This window comes from Thermobia domestica, chromosome 4, assembly GCF_964235325.1.
Source record: "Thermobia domestica chromosome 4, izTheDome1.hap1.1, whole genome shotgun sequence".
NCBI lineage: Eukaryota > Metazoa > Arthropoda > Insecta > Zygentoma > Lepismatidae > Thermobia > Thermobia domestica.
The window spans coordinates 235,869,212-235,891,991 of NC_137457.1; the positions used below are offsets into that span (position 1 = coordinate 235,869,212).

The window sequence follows — 22,780 nt, forward strand, 5'->3', positions numbered from 1 at the left end:
CCTTTCGGTTTTGATAGATGGACGCCACTGGCTGGTTGGATTAGGGTTTAGCATCCTTTTCACCAGCGAAGTCATATGAGACGTGGACCTACAGCCTGACGTGGATTCGAATCACTTAAACTCCCACTGGGAATCAAACTCAGATCTTCCGCGCCAATCGTATGGAAGATCAAATCTCCGGAATTTGAATCTCCGACTGGAATATTTTGAGCCGGTTACTCTATAGCTTCAAGTTCAGAACAGTCAACTATATCAGCCAATTCTAGTCATCATGACTTGGTAAACAAAGTGCTTATAACTTTATTAATATCAAACTATTATGAAAAATACATAAATATCAATAATAAATGTTAAAATAGTCATAGTTTTAGAGTTGAGTTGAAATAATGCCTTTGCTGAGTTTAAGTTTACTACCAAATCAACCGTGGAATAAATTTAAATATTTACCGTGATAGCCTCACCATTGACTTCGAAAGAAGTTTAATTCACGAATTACTTAATTTGATCGTTTATAATTTTAAGAAATGTATCTTGTGTGTTTACACACTGACCGCTATAACTGTTTTGATGACTACTTGGAGATTAAGATACTACCAGTATTTATATTTCGTTAATACTACTATATTATATGATGGCAGAAATTTAGTAGTGAAAGTCTCGTTTACTTCATGGCTAATGTTTCTCTTACATCATCATGGAAAAAAAAAAAAGTATGAAATAATTGGACATTTGGCTCGAGCGAGTTTTACCATGCCATTGTCATTAAAATAGATTTCCTAAGAGGGGAAATGAGTTCAAATGGTTTACCAAAAACATAGCACCTGAAGAGTTTCTGAAAAATTGAGGACACGAAGCTGAGCATACGAATTTTTCATTAAAAATAAGTTATGCTCCTCTCTCTCTTTTAAAGAAAGTAACTTATTTGTATGCATATTTTAAATCATTCTTCTGTTTGATCGCTAAACCTTACTTGCAAACTGAGACAAGAAATTTTCCGTTTATGCTATAAAAATAGTATTTTCTTTGATAAGATTACTCATTGAATGGAAAAGTAGTAAAATACCACAATTACGATGCATCGCAATGTGCAGTGTTTCGATAAGTAATTTGTTGATTATTAATGTACATTTATGATAACCTACCACGTGTATAAAATTTAGCAAATGATTGCCTTACATACTGGAATTTAAGAAATTTTATCTTGGCACTGATCTTAATTCAATGGTGATACCTGAGAGCAAAACAAACAAACAATAAACAAAGGGCGAAAAGCGCGTCTTTTACGTCTTAAAGGCTGCAGAAAGCGTGCGAAAACAAACCTTAGAGTTAAATATTGCACAACTACTGAGCGTAGACGTGATGCGGAATGCTACCGTCAAAGGATCCTAACCTACTCTATAAAAATTTGCAGTTTTCAAATTTGTGCAATGGCGGTGCAAGGAATTCATCAACATTCTATGACGTAAATTGAGTGGACAAGAGCATGTAAAAGACGTCTCACTTCCTGGAAATAATACTACGTGGCAGGTCAATATTCATACACGCAAATCAAAGATGACGGATGAGGTAATAATCACTGTGCGTGGTTGCGTATCTCCTTATAATACTAATAAAGACGTTGTACAAGAATTAGCTGGAAACGTCACGTCGCTACAATGTAAAAATACGTACAACACAAGCCGATAGGTAACACAAAAAAAGAAATTTCGATTGCTGATCTGCTTATATTGAGACATCATAACGCTTTTAATGACGATCTGTTATTCCTGTCGTTTATTCGTGTTTCGCAATATACATACTCGTCTGTCATTCTCTCCAGTATCTTTGCAAGAAACAACGGAACTATGGCAACTTGATATTTCTTTGGTTCTTTGGCTATTCCCTTTCATTTACCTGTTGAACTGTGCGTGAGCTGGAGTCACTGCACATGAATGAATGAGCTGGTTTCTTCGTCGAGTGCGGAAGAATGGGGATCGACACTATGGAAAGTTAAGTGAATCATCCATTGACGGCTAGTTCTGCTCGTCTGTTTCCCATCAATTGTTTCATAAACGAAAAACCACACATTCCATTTCTGTTAAAAGCTACGTTTATTTATTTGGGTTCATTAAAGTGCTTTGCATCTCTAATTTGGATGTATTGTGTTGTGTGTGTTTCTTTAATGACTGGAACCTCGTTGGTGACATTAAGTGTGCCTTGGAGGAGGGCGATACGATATTTGTGAATGTGTTCAATAAGACATTAAGGTACTACGTCTGTCGTACTATGGTATATACACTTTGGTATCTTCGTACTATGGTATATGGTGTGGTATCTTCGTCACGGTGTAGATCTCGTACATTTGCTAATCGTTACACACAAATATCATTCGCTCACCGAACAGTTGCACTAAGTTGCAATTTCGCTATCTTCAATTATGGACAGTGACTACAAAGGCGGAGGGAACATCCACCATTTCCGACTTTAATTTCACTTCGTTTCAGCGCCATATAGTGTGCATGGCCAACGTCTGTGATTACAGAGGTAATGAAGCAGTACAAGCGTGAGAAATTAGTATACGGGAAAGCGGACGGTAATGACCGTCTGGCACAACGGTTGTACAGACTACAGTTTCCGAATAGTAGAATTGCACACCACGCAATTTTCTCCAGTGTAGATCGAAGACTGCGAGAAAAGGATTGCTGGAAGCACACAGGCCCAATGCTGGACGAAACAGAATGGTACAGACAGTGACATTTGAGGAGGATGTTTTTGCTCAAGTTCAGAGTAACACGTTCACCAGCACACGCATAGTAGCTGCTAAACTTAACGCCCATTATCGGCAGATGTTGAACGTGCTTCACGAAATTCAGATGTAGGTCTACCATTTCCACGTCCACGTTCATACGAAGTGGTCCAAAGCAGGTTGCTTGTCTACCTCCGAAAATTATAGAAATTGGAGAGTAATGAAACTTGTGTATGAAAAGGTCAATAACATCATTTACGTTGTCGTATGTACAAGTGTTCCGGAATGTCGGCGGAGTGCCAATTTTTGCATTTGCAATCATTTACGAAAACTACAGTTGCTCAGGACATACGAATCACACGAACACCAAACAAAAAAGAATGTTTAGAGGAGAGACTAAGGTACACGGAGAATATAAACTTTTGCTTTTAAATAAATATGCAGGGTTGCAAATCAATACATGAAATCACTCGAAAAAATACAGAAAATTACACTTTTAAAGCGGCTATATTTTGTGAATGGCATAAAGTGGGGATTCGTAAGTTTTGTGCTGAATACTATTGCATGTAAAGAGTTTGCAGAAATATCCACAGCTACGATACTACTGGTACCGTAGATTTATGAGGGTTCGAAAGTTGAAGTTTGTGATTTTGATGCCATTTTTGGGGCGTAATATCTTAGGAGGGCAAAGTACTAAAAATTGCTGCTTAGGTCACAAAGTAATTATGTATATGAATAAACTACTGCAAGAAAATCATGACTGATATTACAAGGAGAAAAAAGTGAGGACATGGTAAAAACGTGAAGAAAGCATGTACGTGACGATGGTCATAGCCCGGAAAAAATTAAATGTTTGGATATATTTCATGCTAGATCTCAACAACTACGCATGGTGCAGCAATTAGGCCCGCTTTTGTTTATGTTCAGTTGTGCAAAAGCTAGCGAGTGGCGTTCGTTCGATCTTTCTAGCTCCATGATCATTGCCACGTCTATACGATAAGGAGGTTAGCTTCCCCTTGCACCCACGACACCCATCGTCGAACTGGACCGCGGTAATGTATCAGCAAAGTAACATTGAAATCCAATCCCAGTTACGGAACTTAATATGCCCACAAGGTTGCGTTATATAGGATAGACTACCCTTTGGCTAGCTGGGGGCTCCGCCCCAGACCCCCACGTCTGCTGGGCCTACGGCCTCGAACCTCTAAAACCTACGATTCTACCAAATTTCAAGTTTCTTTTCGTATTTCAACTATCTAAAAGATAAGATTTTGTATCACAAGAAAATACATTTAAATAACATAGGCATTACTTTATCTCCCCTTCGGACCCTTTCTATATAACTAAAAATGTCCACTTTTGGCAATTTTCCTGTGGGTTAGTCCCGGAAGTCTACAATCATGCCAAATTTCATCATTCTAATCCTGCCGGAAGTGCCTAAACATTTCGGGGTGTAGAAGATTCTCACATAAAGAACATTCCGAAGATTTTTCAGTTATCCATAAAACCTCTTTACGGTTGAAAATTTTTATTTTTGGCAATTTACTTGGCTAATGCTAACAGAAACGTACAAGCATATCGAATTTCAAGTTTTTATTCCAAGTACCTAAAATATGAGATTATAAGTCCAAAAAAGAGCACATTTAAATAACATGAAGAATTTCTTCATCCCCCCTTTAGACCCCCATGAGCATTAAAAATATTAACTTTTGGGAATGTCGGTTCAAAAGATATCAAAGGAAACCCATCCGAAGAATCCAAATATGCATAAGTGATGGCGAAACAGTGGCGGCGCCAGAGGGGGGCACAAAGAAAGTGAATGAAATTTGGAGAAAAGTGGACAATTTAGACTGAAAAATTGTAGCAGGGTATGTTACATGGAACATGCAACAACAATGAAAGGTAAGGAGTAAAAACAAGGAATGTCACAAAACTGCATTTTCGAGAAAACGGCGTTTTAATATTGAAAATCGCATAGAAAGAATAGGGTTAGTTAAATCTTTTGCCCCTTTTTACATAGACATTTCTACACTACGCATGCATGGCATATATTGTCAAATAGTACCAAGAGTCACCATCAGATAGGACAAAACACCCGAAAATGTACATACATGGACATTCCTTGTTTTTTCCTCTTACTCTTAAAATGTTAATGAACAAAGGCAACAATGGCTACGCAATAGGAACACTATGGGAGGCGGAATGTAGGCATACAGTATCTGTGTAACGAAAAGAAATAGGAATGCCGGGTAAGAAGATATCAAAGGAAACCCCACCCGAAGAATCAAATTATGCGTAAGTGATGGCGAAGCAGTGGCATCGCAAGGGGGTGCAAAGAAAGGGAATGGAATGCGGAAAAAAGTTCTAGCATAAATGTATTTCTCGGATGAGGCATTCATACGGGATGGCATCACAAATGTCCACAATGACCATCGATGGGCACTCAAAAACCCGCATGCAATTATAGAGACAAAGCATCATCAGCGTTTCCAATTGCATGTGTGGCTGGTAATTTTGGTGACAACGCTGTGGAACAACACTTCTTACCACAGAAATAGAACGCAAGCAATATCGTATCTCCAGTTTCTGACCCAGGGCCTACCTATTCTGCTTGAAGACGTGCCACTGAGAACACGAAAGTGTGTGTGGTTTATGCATGATGGCGTCCCATTCCATTCATGCCACACTATTCGTGCAGATCTGAACGAAACATTTCAGCGCAGTTGGATAGGTCATGGTAGGAAACGAGCATGGCCCCCACGTTCACCCGACCTGAATACCCTAGATTTTTTTCCAGTGGGGTTACGTGAAGAGTCTCGTGTACGCACGGTCCGTGTATGACATTGAAGATCTAAGCCAGCATGTATAAGCTGCATTTGCCACACTACGGCCAACGCCAGCGTTATTGCCACCAGTCACAGAAACCTTACGGCATCATGCATAAACTGTCTATTTCGAAGAACAATTACGACATACTGAACACCTTCTGTAGGACGGCATTGTGTTCACCACGACAGTACCTCTTGTTTTCACAGTACACTGGGTCTCATCTTCCATACGTGTTTTGTAAGATCTGCATGTTTCATTACCACGAATGTTTAACAGTTCCTTTGTAGCTCCCATGCGCCGCCACTGTTCCGCAGTACGTGTGCATAATTGGATTCTTCGGATGGGGTTTCTTTAGATATCTTTTGACCCGATATTTCTATTTCTGTTCGTTACACAGATACTGTATTCCTAAATTCCGCCTCTCATAGTGTCCCTACAGCGTAGCCATTGTTGTCTATGTTCATTAACATTTGTTGCTGCATGTTCCATACCCTCCTAGTTTGTCAGTGTAAATTGTTCATTTTTCTCCACGTTCCATTCACTTTCTTTGTGTTCCCTGGCGTCGCCACTGTTTCGCCATCACTTATGCATATTTGGATTCTTCGGATGGGAGTTTCTTTGATATATTTTGACCCGACATTCGTATTTCTCACCGTTCTTGCGATATTGCAATTTGCCGCCTAGGAAGGTGACATTTCAGATGCCTCTAGCATCCAAACGAAGCCGCATTCACCCAATGTTTATATGACATTTCTGGCTTGTTTTTACCTGTAGATTCACTTCTCAAATTTTCCGTCATTCATTCATGCATGACCACCCTATATTATATATATATATATATATATATATATATATATACATTATCCGAATAGTTATTTTATTGGAATAACGAATATTCGAAGATTCTAATTTTCGAATAATTAATTATTTGAATTTTAACAGCACTACTACGATCTTTTCAGATCAAATGGTCACTAAATATATCTTCCAAACTTCTATGTTGTTGTTGGACGTATGGGATTGCTACATCTTGCTGCAGTAACAATAGCTCTTAATAGGCTGGAGAGCACTGGCGCAAATCCCGGGGGGGACGAGGGGGACATGTCCCCCCAATCTTGGACCTGGGGGGGACTGTCCCCCCCAATAATCTGATTTAAAAAGTGCTTTTTCGGATAAGTGTCATTATTTATTTCCGACTGCTCCAAAGGAATGTAAGATGAAATTGATTTCTCTTGGCTTTTCCATTTTTTTTTCTAAAAAAGAATCGTATTCTGTAGTATTTCAAACTGAACGTCGTGCTGTAGTGAGTTTAGTAGTCTCATCAATATGTATTAATTCCGCTTCCGCTATTTGGGCACAAATTGCAATAAATGCCAGAGGAGGATATGCCCCTCTCCTCATGCTGGAAAGTTGTCTCAGCTGTAGATACGGGCACACATTCCGGGGAAATGGGGAGACATGTCCCCCCCAACATTGGAACTGGAGGCTCTCCCAATAATCCGATTTGAAAAGTGCTTTTTGCATATAACTGTGATGAGTTGTGTCCGACTGGCACAAAGGAAAGTGAGATGGAATTTGTTTCTCTTGGCTTTTCCATTTTTAATGAAAATGAAGGCGTGCGACTGTGCGTGACGTAACCTGATATGAAATCTTATCTCCTCCTCTCCCCTAGGCCCTAGCACACGAAGAGTATATAGACTATCCAACGTCAGTAGAACCCATCTTTTCAGTAAATGCGCATTTAATCTATTTGTAGTATCAGCCTAGGCATCTACTCATGCTTCGTAAGCTAACTAACTCTATAGCCTATGGAATCCGGAGGTTCAATGCCGCGTTCACAAAAGCTCTCCACTGACTTCTATTTTTAGCCAACTGGATCCAGTTTCTAGTTTGTATTCCTATCTCTGCGAGATCCATCTTAATATTGTCTTCCCATCTGCGCCTAGATCTTCTTAAAAGTCGTTTTCCGATTGGTCTTACTGCTAACACTTTGAAAGCGTTCCTACTTTCTTCCATCCTGGCTACATGTCCTGCCCACCTAAGCCTCCTAGACTTGATGACCTTAACAATGTTTGGTAAGCCGTATAATTTACGTAGTTCGTCGTTATGAAGTTTCCACCATTCCCCATTCCCGTTCCTCTTGGTCCGAATATTTCTCTCGGGATCTTGTTCTCAAATACTTTCAGTCTATGCTCTGCACTCAGTAAGCGACCATGTTTCGAAACCATACAGAACAACAGGTATGATTATCGTTTTATACATTTTAAGCTTCAAATCCCTCGACGGAATTCGCGACGACAAGAGGTTTTGAACTGAATAATAACACGAATTCCCTGTTTTTAGTCGACATTTAATTTCTTCGTGAATATGATTTTCGTCTGTTAATATTGATCCTAGATATTTGAAAGAATCCACTTTATCAAAAGTATTATTTAAAATTTTAACACATACATGAATTGCCGTATTACGGTCCCGACGCACTTCCATGTATTTAGTTTTCTCTGCATTTATTTCTAAACCCATGTCCATGCAAGCGCGTCTAATAAGACCTTTGCATTTCTTTCTATTTTTCTCCTATCATCCCCTACTAAGTTTACATAATCAGCGTACGCATAACCTGGTGAACACTGTTCAGCTCTAGGCCCTGGTTGCTATCTTTGATTTTCCTTATAGCGTATTCCAGGACAAAGTTGAATAATAATGGCGACAACGCATCTTCTTGTTTCAGGCCATTGTTAACGTGAAAGCTCGTGGCCAAAAATTTTCCTACCCGGACTTTACTTTGGGATTCATTTAAACATGCCTTAATTGATCTAATTAGCTTTATCGGTATTCCAAATTCTGTAAGAACGTTGTACAATGTTTCTCTCCTAACCGAGTTATAAGCCTTTCTAAAATCAATAAATAGTTGATGTACCGGACTACTGTATTCCCGCTTGTTTTCAAGTATTTGGCGAATGGTAAATATTTGGTCGATAGTTGATCGATTTCGTCTAAATCCACACTGATAATTTCCAAACATTTCATCTGCGTATGGGGTCAATATTGCTAATAGAATGTTTGAAAGGATTTTATAGGATATTAACAGAAGAGAGATGCCTCGATAATTATTGCAGCCAGTTTTGTCGCCTTTCTTGTGGATTGGAACAATGATTGATTCTTCCCACTCTTGTGGCAATTCTTCCTTGTTGTAGATAAGGAGAATGAGTTTGTGTATCTTGTTCCACAATTTTTTGCCTCCAGCTAAAATTAACTCAGCCGGAATTTCGTTTACACCCGAGATTTGTGTTTCTTTAATTTCTTTATAGCGATTTTTACTTTTATTCGATTGGGTTCTGGAATATATGGTTCTGCGGTGTGTATCTTCCTTTCTCCACGCACATTAGTTTTTGGCTGCGTGTTAAGCAAATCGTCAAAGAAATCTTTCCATCTATTTAAAATGCTGTCTGTATCAGTGAGAACTGTTCCATCAGCTTTCTTTCATATATAAGAACGAGGTTCATAGCCTTTCTTAAATTCGTTGATCCCTTTATACATGTCCCGAATGTTTTTATTTTTACTATTATCTTCAAGTTCCAAAATTTTAGCTTTCAAAATATCGCGTTTCTTTGTTCTAAGAGTTTTGGAAGTTCCTCGCCTGATGTCTACGAAATTTTGTGTAGTTATTTCATTCGGATTTTGTAGCCAACGTAATTTTGCCTGTTTTCTCTTCTCTGCTAGTTCGAACCATGGTTTGTTCCTACGTATTTCCGCGTGTAACAATTTTTCTTTTGAGAGAGGATGTTTCGTAAGCAAAGAAAAGAATTCAATTGCTGGAACATTTTTCTCTATAATCTTAAGGTTACATCTGTTAAGTAAAGAGTATAACATGCGTCAGATTTCCGAAACGATTCCTGTAATGTTATTGAGATTATAATCATTTTGCTCAAAGAGTATTGTTGCGTCATACATAATTGATATTCTTTCTTCATGGTTTTGGGGAAGGCGTCATTTATATTATTATATTACTATAAAACAATTTTAACGTGGATCTTTGTGGATGCCTAATTAGAAACATACCAATTATAAATATGCATGTATTCAGATTTCAGAATGTTTTCACATCAGTGATTTGTAATACTGATATGTACTACTACTTCATCTACATCACCTAATATATAATATACTCTACAACAGTTGATCAGATTCATCTACCGTAATATGAGTTTCATCTCCCTTATCTAGAATAAGCCTCAAATCTGCCCACCTTCCAATGTTGAAGACAACCAATGGCGTATTTAGGATTTTCTTTCAAGGGCTATGCCCAACACAAGGAAGGAAGTGGGCAATTGCCCACCTGAGTTTGAGAATTAAATATATTTTAATTTATGCATTTTGAAGTTATAATGGCAAGAATTACAGATCGATAAATCCTATATGATATGATACAAAAATTTAGAGGTGAATCTAACCCTTTATTCTATTCATACAAGAAAAAGAAAACATCCTCTTGGCCGTCCTAATTTCCCGGGCTAATTATTCCCCCGTTTTGATTTTCTTTAATGCAAACATTTCCTTCATTTAAAAATAACTAAACGATATAATTGTTCCTTTGTTATAATAACTAAAGTCCTGTCATGTTGATATCCACGCATGTTGGTGTGGTACATTAGTTTCGCTTATCAACTCTTCTTAGTTTTGGTGTTACTGATGACGGCCAACTTGAACCACAACTGACAACGGTCGATAAAGTATGATAGGCAAAATGAAAGTAGTAACGTCAAGAAAAAGAAACAGAAAAATAGAAAGGATGACAGAAAGAACTATTAAGGACGCAGTTCTTATATGGAATGAAATTTGACAAATACAGTATTATTTCTGAACAAAAAGCATAAGAAAATGAAAGTCAATGACATTCTTAAAAATGGTAAGAAGGATTATTGTTGTACGTGGAATGCGTAAAACTAACAAATTATTTCGAGGGGAGAATGAGCCCGATAGCCTCCTAAATACGTCACTGAAAACAATTCTGCTCCCCTGATCCGTCAGAGCATTGTTTTTCAACTTCATAAATATTTTGAACATCGTATATATATATATATGGGAACGTCTTACCTGTCCCCCCCAATGTTGAAGATAGATTTGCGCCTTTGCTGGAGAGGAGCTACAAATTGTGTAATTATATTCTGGTATGCTAACTTTGTAGAGTTTCGAAACAAAATAGAGTTCGCTATTGATTATCGAAAATTTGAACACCGAATTCCTACCTTCTGTGAGTGCAGCGGCGATTCATGTGAAATGTGTGTACATTTTGTGTTGATCAATATCTGCAGTTCTGACTATTAATGTAACGGATAAGATGAAAACTTCCATATCACACACACACACACACACACACACACACACACACAAAAAAAAAAGAAAGAAAGAAAGAAAAGAAAAAAAAATACTATCTAGTATGCCCATCACATTACTTTACACCTGATTGATAAACCAATTCTTTTAACAGTGTCTGCTGCTTTCAGTTGCTATACACAATATATTCGATATGCATATAGAGCTAAATTTTGTGATCTTTCATGTATTCCTATACGATATTCCTGTCTACGGTGATAATTTACGCAAACTTTTCCTTGGAGACTGTTCAAGAAATGAATTTACCTCGTCAATTTTGGTCAATACTGAAGAACGCCTATTCTTCTTGTCGGCAACATTTCTGGTTCCTCGAAAGCGACTGATGGTTCGCGATACTGTTCAATTGTTTGACACAGTGCAATTCTTCTGTGAAAATATATGTTTAAAACGAAAATGTTCTGTGGCCCCGCGTAGCGTAGTTGAAAACGCTCTCGACTTTGATGCGAGCGGTCCCGGGTTCGATTCCCGGTAGAGACACTCGGTCAAAAAGTATAAAAGCTTTTCCAGACCAGCCATTTGAAACCCAGCGAGTGAGGTTTTGCTGGGTTTTCCTCATTCACACGAGGCAAATGCCGGGATGTTTTCTAACACAGTGATCCCAGACCGCTTCCCCATTCCTTTCTTCATCCTCGAGTCCCCGGGTAGTGTCCTCGATCGCCGACGTATGTCATTCCTCATACGTAACGTGCTAACATGGCCATAGATGCTGAAAGCCCAGAAATTTAATTCGTAACCCCAATAATAACACGAAATTGTTCTTTAATGTAATCATATGGCTTGGTTCCGAAGTTATGGTATGGTTTATTATTACCTTGATAATAAACACTCCCTGAGCTATTAAACACGGCACTATTATTCACAAATAACACACACACCATACGTTCTGTAGTCAAACTGATCATGTGCTATCTACGTGCAGAAAACGATTATTGCATATTGCACGCTGATGCTACGTACCGACATGATAGCTGCTAACTACGTCGTCAATACATATAGGAACATCAACTAACTTTCAAAAATTGCTGAAATGTGGATACTCAATGTCAGGTGCTCAAGATAAATGATCTACACGATAAAATGATGACTACTTACAGAAATTTTAATACAGTGTCGTATATTTGCAACACCGAGAATAAAGTTATTATAATATATACGTTCAAATTTCACATTCGCTTGGAAAATAAGAGTTGAGAAACTTTGCGAAAACCTACAAATTTTTAGCAAAATTTTACTTTATTTCGCTTCTGCTTTATTAAAGAAAGTTATGAAAACCTTAACGCTGAAATAGATAAATTGGCAATGGCAGCTCATTGACCCAAGATCATGAAGTGCCCTTTAATAAATACACCTGCACTAGATCAAATTATAAGATCATGCAATCGATTAAAACGCTTACGACGCGCTTGGAATTGCATACCCAAACGATGAAGGAAGAAGGGTAGAAGCTTAGCAACATCTGCGTTACATTTACTGCAACTGTTCAGTTCTAATAATACCTTCCTTTTATCCTTTATGAGGAATGAACAATGACTAAAATGAAACGCCTTGCAAACCCATTGCACTTTAAAAACGTGATTAGAGATTACATTATTAGATTTTTCCTTCCCTTATTGCCTCACCACAAGCTCTTTTTCCTATTTTCTTTGCATTTACTTCTTATCTCATATATATATATCGCTGGTTTATTTAAGCAGTATCGCATCACAATTTACAATACAAAATCCTATAAATGCGATGCAAACGAAAAATTGTAATCGCAAAACGCGATGCTTCTATAATTATAATGTGTTACAGAAGTGAGCTATTTTTGCAACAGAAAACAGTCTGTTATTTGTTATTGTCTTCATGACAAAACGGATTTCTTTTGATCCTACATACACTTAGATCTCACACGGGAAGGTACCACAAGTTGTCGCTAAAATCTGACTTCACATAGCACATCATGAGAAATAAAAATGAGCAAAATTTAACGTGCTATGGACCAGAAGTATAGGAACTACGGGCCTTCAAAATTTGAATGTCCAAAAAATTATATCAAGGAATTATGTAGGTTTAAAGTAAATATCTTGAAAACTGCGAAAGCAATCAAAACAAAAGTTGCACAACATAATGAGAACAGAATGCCCTATCGAAAACCACAAACGATGTTTCCATAGATGAAGCAGTGTTGCCAACTCAGTATAAAAATATTTTGTTTGAAATAGCACCATAATATACAAGCATGCACAAATTTAAAATGCACTATTATCACTAAACATAACAGTGAAGTGTAGTGGTACAGTGTTGCACACTGTTGGAGCTACGTGGGCTGAAAATGTACAATGGAGAAGTCTAATATGTGGCAACAGATGGTAATAAAGGAATCTGGGTCTTATACTATGAATTTAGTTCAAATGCATAACACTGATAGTATAACATAGCAAAATGTTAGCAGTGTCTCAAAATATTGATGCATTTGAAAACCGAAATTGAGCGATACCATTTTTACGTCCTTTGTCAGCTCCGAAGCTATATAGGACGGGATCTATAGTGTAAAGTGGGATCCGAACCACTATGACAGAGAAAGATAACAATGAAATGTAAGGTGAAAAGTACAACAAAAATATATCTGACGTGGGATTGGAACCCGCGATCCCTAGTATGTCAGCTGTCTAGCCTTCTAGACCACACGGCTATCCGGGCCGACTAAAATCGAAATAAGGTAGTAATAAAATATTTAAATTTCCAATGTGAATACTGTAATATTACAGTGTACAAACCTAATCATATGATATGTAGGAGAGAAAGTAAAAGAATATGTCACTTAACACGAAAGACACAAACCAAGAGAATACTCTTCCAAATATTGATAAGATAATCTGGAGAACCAGTTTAGAGAATTAGAAAACACGTGTTTCTTCCCTCACGTGTATCGTGAGTTGTCTTATTCACCGGGGTTATGGAAGTGTAATGAGATTCCTCACTCTTTTCTAGTGCATTCCTTTATTACTCTCTGTTGCCACATATTAGACTTTTCCATTGTACATTTTCAGCACACGTAGCTTAAACAGTGTGCAACACTGTACCACTACATTTCACTGTTATGTTTAGTGATAATAGTGTATTTAAAATCTGCATACTTGTATATGGTGCTATTTCGAACAAAATATTTTTATGCTGAGTTGGCAACACTGCTTCACCTATACCAACACTGTTTGGGTTTTCAATAGGGCATTTTGTTCTCATTAGTTGTCCAACTTTTGTTTTGGTTGCTTTCACGGTTTTCAAAATATTTACTTTAAACGTACATAATTCCATGATATAATTTTTGGGATATTCAAATTTTGAAGACCCGTAGCTTCTATCCTTCTGGTCCACAGCACCTTAAATTTTTCTTATTTTCATTTTTCATGATGCTCTATCAAATGTGCTATGTAGCAATCAGATTTCAGCGACAACCTGAGGGACCTTCCGTGTCAGTGATGCATCACTACAGAAACCTGATATTTCCTTTAGATATCTCTTAGGTTCTCATGAATATTATCTACTGCGGACTACTTGCCAAATTCCTGAAAACTGTGGAGCTGATGACGGAGACCATATCCGCTTCCATACTTTATGTAAAGAAAGCGTATTAATGGTCTCTCGAAATCCAAGATCCAGAGTATACTTTACAGAAATAGATTAGTAGCTAACACATGGAGCTTTCTTCTGCTTTCATATCTTTTCATAGTTGTTTCACAGCATAGGCCCAGAAATATATTAATTTGCTACACTTATCCGTTATATATAGAAAACCAGCTTACGCAAATTCTAGATTGTCAAATTTATAACATTTTAAAAATTAATAACTGTTGTCACTTTTTCCCTACTTTCCCTTCATTTCCTAATTTAGGATACACATTTTTTAAAATTATTATTTCATGTCTACATAAAAGAATAAAATAAGTAACAATAATGATAATAACGTTATTTTTTTCGCTCCCGAAAATGCGATACAAAAAACATAAATTGGGATGCAAATTTGAATTCGTATCGCAGTTTGCTACGCAAAAACCAAAATCACATGCGGAACATTAATGATTTTTCTTTCATTTTAATGTTATTTGCCTATGTTAGACAATAAGGTTGCTTTTACCATAAAGTGAACGTCTTATATAGACGAAAACTGTAACTAGCTAAACTTTTTCTTATGTTATATGGAATACATAATAAATATTACATGTATACAGGGTATTTGAAAACAACACCGACAACGTTTGGGAGGAGATGGCTAACACGAAGATAAGACAAAAAGTATAGACCAACCTAGGTGGAGAAATCCGTCATTTCGGAGTTATATGCTGCCGAAAACAGGAAAAAACCTTAAAGGTCCATAGTTCCAATACTATGGGATCTACTGTAGTCCGATCAAAACTTCATTTGGAAACTAATATGTGCGCTATCCAAAAATGCATATTTCAGAATCATGCTGTATTCACGCAACAATTTTTATAGAAGGAGTTTGGCTACGGGCATATAATTTGAAGTACTCATCAACTACCTCTATAAAAATTATTGTGTAAGTATCGCTGGATTCTGAAACATGGATATTTAGATAGGGCACATGCTAGTTCCTACGTGGAGTCTTGACCCGACTACGGTAGGTTCCATAGTGTTGGAGCTATCGACCTTTCAAGTTAATATTTTCTTGTTTTCGGCAGCCTCTAACTCCAAAATGACGGATTTCTGTACTCAAGATGGTCTATACTATTTGTCTTATCTTGATGTCAGGAATCTTCTCCCAAATGTTGTCCGCCCTGTATATGTGAAGAGTTTTCAGAAATCCCCCCTATATATATATATATATATAGAAACATATTTCTGCTGATGAAAAGAAACAATTACCAGATTTTGAAAAAATCCTAGTTTTAACAACACGACAAACAAAACGGCTAACATTTTTTCAAACGCAAAGAGAATGGATTTGAAAATAAAAAGGACACGAATGAAATAATGAAAAAAACCTAATTCTTTCTGTTGAAACTTTAAGACATGCATAACAAGAATACTGCTATCTGCATATATACTGCATAGTGCTATTTGCTTTAATGATGACACATACCTTCCATATTGTATCCAGATCCCATTTACTTTTTCCTTCTATATAATGCTTATGTCTGTAAAATAAAAAGTGTAAACTTCAGATATTAAGTTTACAATAGTTATCTCTTATATAATACTAGGAAAACCTGAAGAATTAAGATAATGTATACAATATTATGGCCAAGTTATTAAATATGTTCTATATATTAAAAAAATATATATTAGTCGAAGGTAATGTGTTCAAGCTCCGCTAACACATATAATAACTGAAAATCAAATAACGGTTAAATATGTTGAAAAACATGTCTATATTTCTGATATGAAGTTCAGTACACAAAAATTACAAGACGAAATTTGTAATTTTTCATATGAGTTTCATATGAGACATCCCCAGGTACGGAAGGTGATGCACCTTCTTAGTGAGAATCAATTCCGAAACAACAAACACAGAAATTACGCATCTTTTCTATTTATTTCTACGAGGATCCTGATAAACAAGCGTTTTAAAGAGAAGAGCCATTCAACTAACTGTTTTTACAGAGTGAAATTCATGCTAAACTTGAAAAATAATTGTAACAATTTTTTAGCTGAAATCACGTTTTCTGCCTGCCTTGTCACAGAAATTACTTTGAGAGCCTAAGTTGAAAGAACAAGTGAAATACAGGGTGCGGCACGTAAAACCGGCCCGTAAAGTGAACACATAAAATGAAATGTAATGTATTGAATATGATTAACTACAACACATAAATGAAATGTAATGTATTGAATATGACTACTCACCTTCACAGCAGCCTTCACAGCAGGTGCTGAAAGTGTCCTCCGCCCACTTCCACACACATGTGAGCACGATTGAGGAGATTCATATATACTCTTGTCAGTTCTTGTGTTGTAATGCTATTGGTGACATCCTGGATCCTGGTCTTGAGTTCTTCAATTGTGTGTAGATTTGTTTCGTATACTCTTCCCTTTAACAGTCCCCATAAGTAAAAGTCACACGTGGACAAGTCTGGTGACCGAGGAGGCCACAAGCCTTTGCTGATTGTCCTCTCTGGTGTAAACATCTCATGCACAAGGGACAATGATGCAGCTGATGTGTGGCATGTTGCACCGTCCTGCTGAAAGTAACATAACTGACGCTCCTCTTCGATCAAGTGTGTATAAAACTCCTCCAGGATTCCCATATACACGTCACTGTTCACTGTCGTCTCAAAGAATATGGGCCCAATAACGCGTGTGGCGGAAATGGCACACCAAACACCAATCTTCTCATCATGCAAGGGTACCTGGTGGATTGCGTGTGGATTTTCTGTCGACCAATACCGGTTGTTTTGGGAATTTACGTACCCAGACAGGTGGAACCACGCCTCGTCACTCATGATGAGCATTAGTGGATCCAAGAAACCACTGGCAACATTGCTCAACAGCCATGAACAGAAATGCACCCTCTTCTGCAGGTCAGGCTCCTTCAGTTCTTGCACAACACTTATCCGGTACGGTTTTAGCTTCAGTCCCCTTAAAACACGTCTGCAACTTCTCTCACTCGCATGAACCTGTTGACTCAATCTCCTGGTTGACTTTCGAGGACTTCTTGTCATGATCTCCTCCACCTGCATCTTTAATTCAGGTGTGCAGACAGATGGTCGTCTGTTCCTGGGAGCATTTTGAACCGATCCTGTACGCCACCATTTTTTAATCAATTCCTGAATGGTGCTTTTTGCTGGCACAGAAAGTCCTGGAAATTTCTCCCGAAACAAATTCTTTGTTTTCACAAAAGATCCAGTGAGAATGAACCCTTCAACAATGGCAACACGTTCGGGTATCAAATACGGCATTATCACACACTGACATTCACCCGGCTTAACACAACGAGGCCTTTTTCTCAACTGGTTTCGACAAGTTTCACTGGCTGCGGCTGCACGTGACTGCTGCAGGTCACGTAAGTCGACCCGACCTCGACACGCCATCTCTTGGTAGGAAGGTAGATTATTTAAGTGTTGCTAAAAACACAATATACCAGAATATTACGACGGGCCGGTTTTACGTGCCGCACCCTGTAGAATACATAGATGGAACAAAGAAATTACGAAAAAATGTAAATTTAATTACACCAAAAAGTACTAAAATAATTACTAATCACAGACATTACAAAAAATTCACACTATTAGTACTTTCGCTAAACCTACATTTGATAAGGAAAGAAAGAAGCAGAGAGAAAAAGCAAGAAATAAAAGATAGTTTAGAGGTATCTAGTAAAATGTTATATTTAATTCAGAATCCCGTGCAAGTGTTCACTGGGGAAGATAAAATTAATGAGACAAGAGGGGTTGGTAAGGGTGCACGAAAGCGAACAAATAACAGATAAAGGGAAAATCTTTTATAAATAATATACAGAGTTGAAAAATAAAAATGTATAAATTTAAAAAAAAAAATAAAAATAATTGTGTATATAATTTTAAAAAATAACAAAAATAATAAAATAATTATACTTAAAAATAATCAAAATAATGGGAGGCAATGGCGAATGAAGGATAAAAACCAAAAAAACAAATTGACAAATATACAAAATTTACGAGAAACGGACTAAGTGTAGTGAAGTAAAGTATCATGGATGGTTACTGTCACGGAAGTGATTCGGGGATAAGTAAGTAATTTGTCGTCCTGTCTCTTTCTCAGAGACATAGAGAATTTGGCGATGTTTACAAATAAGTTATTGGAAAAAAAATATTCAGCTTTTTAAATTTTAGAATTATTGTTATATACAGAACATGCACGCAAAAAGTACTTAGTTCAGAATCTTTGCTAAAGTTCGTGCTTTCTTAGGTTTGGCCAATATATTTTTGATTCTATTTTAAAAAGAAAGAAAAAAATGTTTACTGACATGATTAAACAGGTACGGAGAACAAAGAAAATATTTGAAGCGTTAACTTCAAATTTCTTTTGTAGTAGCATCTAATAGAATTTATACAAATTGACTTTAAATTATGCGCTTTTTTCTGACTTGACTTTCCAGGAATTACTGAAACAAGTATTTATTTTTTATTTATTTTATTTTATTTATTTATTTTTTTTTTAACTTTCTGCGCGTCATTGGTCATGGTTTTATTTTAACAAGCATGAACGATAAAATGTAAGTATGATGATGATTCTGTTCTACTTAAGATTTTAGAAATAAGAAGAAATAGAAAAAATAAACATATTATTAACAATAAAATATAAATATACGTACGTGTGAACGACTTTTTTCAGATTTGAACACAGATAATAATTGAAGAGCAGATTAATTAGTGGTTTCTCTATATTCTCTATACCCTTAAAAACGTTCCATGGAACTGATATGATCATGCCAGCAACGAGATTCTTCGATGCATTACGTCCTTCATGTGCCAAATAATTCCCTAGAAGTAACCTGTAAAGGCAAATTCATGTATATTGTTTATTGCTACGGCGCACTTGCATGCTTTACTGACTAAATATTAAGAATATAGCACAACCAAGAAAAAATGTTAACTATCTTTAATTTTTGTTTGTGTAACTTCTATTACGACCTTAAGAAGAAAAAAATCCGTCATGCTAACGAATTACGTCAACAATAAAGTGTAAGTGAAATATTTATGTAACAAGAACATCTCTATTTTAGGTCAGTTAACCCATACCGATCAGTGGAGAAATAATCAATCCGCTGGCGGTGAACTCAATTACAAAACCCCATTTCTGTGAAATTTTGCATTAACAGAGCTGTAATACTGAAAATGAGCATTTATCATTTCATTGTCATGATCGTTTGATATGTGCCAGCACAAGACGACTCTCGTTGGTAAATACTTTACTTACAGCTAAACACTTGTCCCAGAGAAGAATATCCGTTGCTGGATTATGACAGGTAACATATTAAAGCCTGTCCAAGGGACTAGAGATCCTCAGTATGATTTAAAGAGTAATATTAAAATTAAAATTAAAATTAAAATTAAAATTAAAATTAAAATTACAATCTTCAAGACAATGCAATGAGAATTACCTAGAGCTATGAAAATAAATGTAAAATTTAATGGATAAAATTAATATAATAATATAATGAAATATATGTTGAAAGATAATAATATTGGTAAATGTATGTCACATCGGTTTCATACCATAGGAGTACATACATACAATAATCGTCAAAAACGGCTTTTCATTGTTATAAAGATTATGACTTGTCCGAAATTAATAGCATAATAAACGGTCAAAAATGGCTAGGAAAACTCAAAGCGGCAAAAAAGGCAAGCAAAATGAGAAACTGAAATTCGAGTAAAACTATTTATAAATATACATATACTGGTACTTATAAACATACATATATCGGAATTCAAACATTTAAAAACTAGAATATAATGGACACAGAAATCGAATAAATAGTTTCGATAATATGAAATAAAATATAATTAAGTTTGCAGTTAGTATTTACAGCTTAAAATTTCTGAAAACTTGTAAACCGTCGAATCCACATAAGATAAAATGGTAAATGATAACGTAATTAATCAACATGGTAAATGCATGCACACTTTATTCATACTCAGTTAAATAAACAATTTAGAAAACATTTAATACACATGAACTATTAAAATTAAATCCTTTTACACCATGCTAGCAGTTCATTTTCGCTTCTACTCTCCAGTTTATGAAATAATCAATGCATTCTCAAGATTTTCCAACGAAAGGCTTTTTCCTTTGTCTAAAAGTAAATACTTTGGATGTAAACTTGTGTTTCCACATCTACAGATGTACCGGAAACATGCAATTTGAGAAACGTTCATGTCGATGTCAACAGCATCATCAACTTTCCATAATTCCAGTAACGTTCTCCAATTATGTCAGACCTGAATTAGCACTTACAGCAAGAATAAACTTATGCCAAATGTGCACGCTATTCTCCCCAGATAGAATATTCAGTTCACTGACAACATCGTTAAGATTTTGTTATTTATCTCAAGGTTGCTAATAGTGGCTAAAGTAGCAAACTGTGTAACAAAGAAAGCTAGGTCCTTTTTAAATTATATATATATATATATATATATATATATATATATATATATATATATATATACTGAAGTAAACCTTGAGCAATTTTAACTGAAGATGAATTGTTTTCATCGGAAGTATCACTAATTCTTTTGATTCATTCACAGCTATTAGCATAATACAGAGCAGCTCTAAGAAAGTTCTCACTGTGTTAATATAAGAACACACATTTCTGCAATTTTATGAAGCGCATGTGCTAGATAGGTGAAAGAAGTATATCCAGGAAGAGAACCATAATTGCTTTTGCTGTGCTTTGCATGTAACGGTTTCATCTCTGATGAAAAGAAACCAAGCGTGATGAAAAGAACTTTCTTGCCACATCCAGTCACGAATTTTGTTTTCTTGAACTGTTGCATATTTTACCTTCTCGAGAACTTTTGATATAATCACGTACCTGTTTCTGCCTTCCGACACACTGAAATTACCAAGTACAAATGAAACAACGGAACGACCTACTACATCGCACGTTTCATTAACTGGAATTTACACATTTCTATCACCAACGCTCACGGATTTGGTTAACAGTTCTGTTATGCACACTAGCAATACATTCATGATTTACCTTTCTTAAAGACAATTCGCTCGGAAGATTTTTCTCTGCATTTCTCTACAGTATTTCTTTTTTTTTTTTTTTTTTTTTTTTTTAAATCTAAACTTTAAAAAATCGGCATTAAATAGAGCTTCGGACATATAATTCAAAAACTGTTGTTACTACGAGACGCGGAATTCGTGAATGTTTGAAGATGGTTTTACAATACGATTTATTACATGTCCCTGCAGATTTATGCTCTGCAGTGCTTATATGCTGCGACAAAATACCGTTTTTCCGCTAAAATCACACTTGCACATAGTTTACAAAACAGAGCACTACCATCCGTTAAAAACACACTACACACAAACTCATTCACCAAGTTTTTCCATCATCACTTTCCTAGAAAAACCTACTTTAACCTGAAATCCAAAAGTCAGTACTTACTCACACCAAAATTACTGGTACCTAACTTAATCTTCATTTCTCTTTGTCATTCAAACTTCCAAGAACTGAAGATGCAACACGTTCCCCATGCACTTGCCACATTAGAACACCAATTAACTATAGAAAACTGTAATGTCAACTAAGAATGAAATGAAATCTTTGAGTTTTACGTCCCACGGTTATGCCGGTTAGGCTAAAGAAGACGGTGATGATAAGTAATGAATGAAATGGTGGAATGAAGAAAGTTGGAGGAAACGGGAGAACCCCGAGAAAGCCCACGCACACGGTGTTTGTCCACCACAAAGTAATGTCAACTAACTATATAAAACTGTAATGTCAACTGACTATAGAAAACAGTAATGTCAATTGACAATAAAAGATTATAACATCAATCGACTATATAAGACTGTTTATTTCTACTATTAAATGCTTAGTCCACAAATAAGATTCAGTAAAGTCTTGTTTGGTATAGTGTCACTCACGCATGAATAAGGCGTAGTGGGAGACGATAAAATTGAGAAAGAAGCACATAACTTTTACACTTTGAAACTGAAGTCTTACAAGGGACGTATGCGAATCGTGACAGCTAAATATTTATGAAAATTTGTACCCTGACTAATCATCGCTAATCATCGTGGTGATACTCACTCAGTGCGGAAATGCCTTATTTACCCGCTACGTATAATACATATACCACGCAGTGACCGGGTGAAGCTGTGCCGAGTTATACCCTA

At 36.3% G+C, this 22,780-nt stretch overlaps 1 protein-coding gene across 4 annotated transcripts in view; it reads right to left on the minus strand.

Moving 5' to 3' along the window:
* Nucleotides 1-22,780, minus strand: part of Hydr1 (abhydrolase domain containing Hydr1) — a 107,139-nt gene that overhangs the window by 17,574 nt on the left and 66,785 nt on the right. For 2 of the 4 annotated variants that reach the window (XR_014131210.1, XR_014131211.1), the window contains exons 1-2: nt 16,793-19,228; nt 16,032-16,086 (exon numbers count right to left, since the gene is read on the minus strand). Coding sequence is in view for 2 of the 4 variants with exons in the window: in XM_081755597.1 (XP_081611723.1) it covers nt 16,032-16,086; nt 19,239-19,418 (235 nt within the window). In the remaining 2 variants the exon portion in view is untranslated. The other 2 variants (XM_081755597.1, XM_081755598.1) reach the window with 1 other exon arrangement.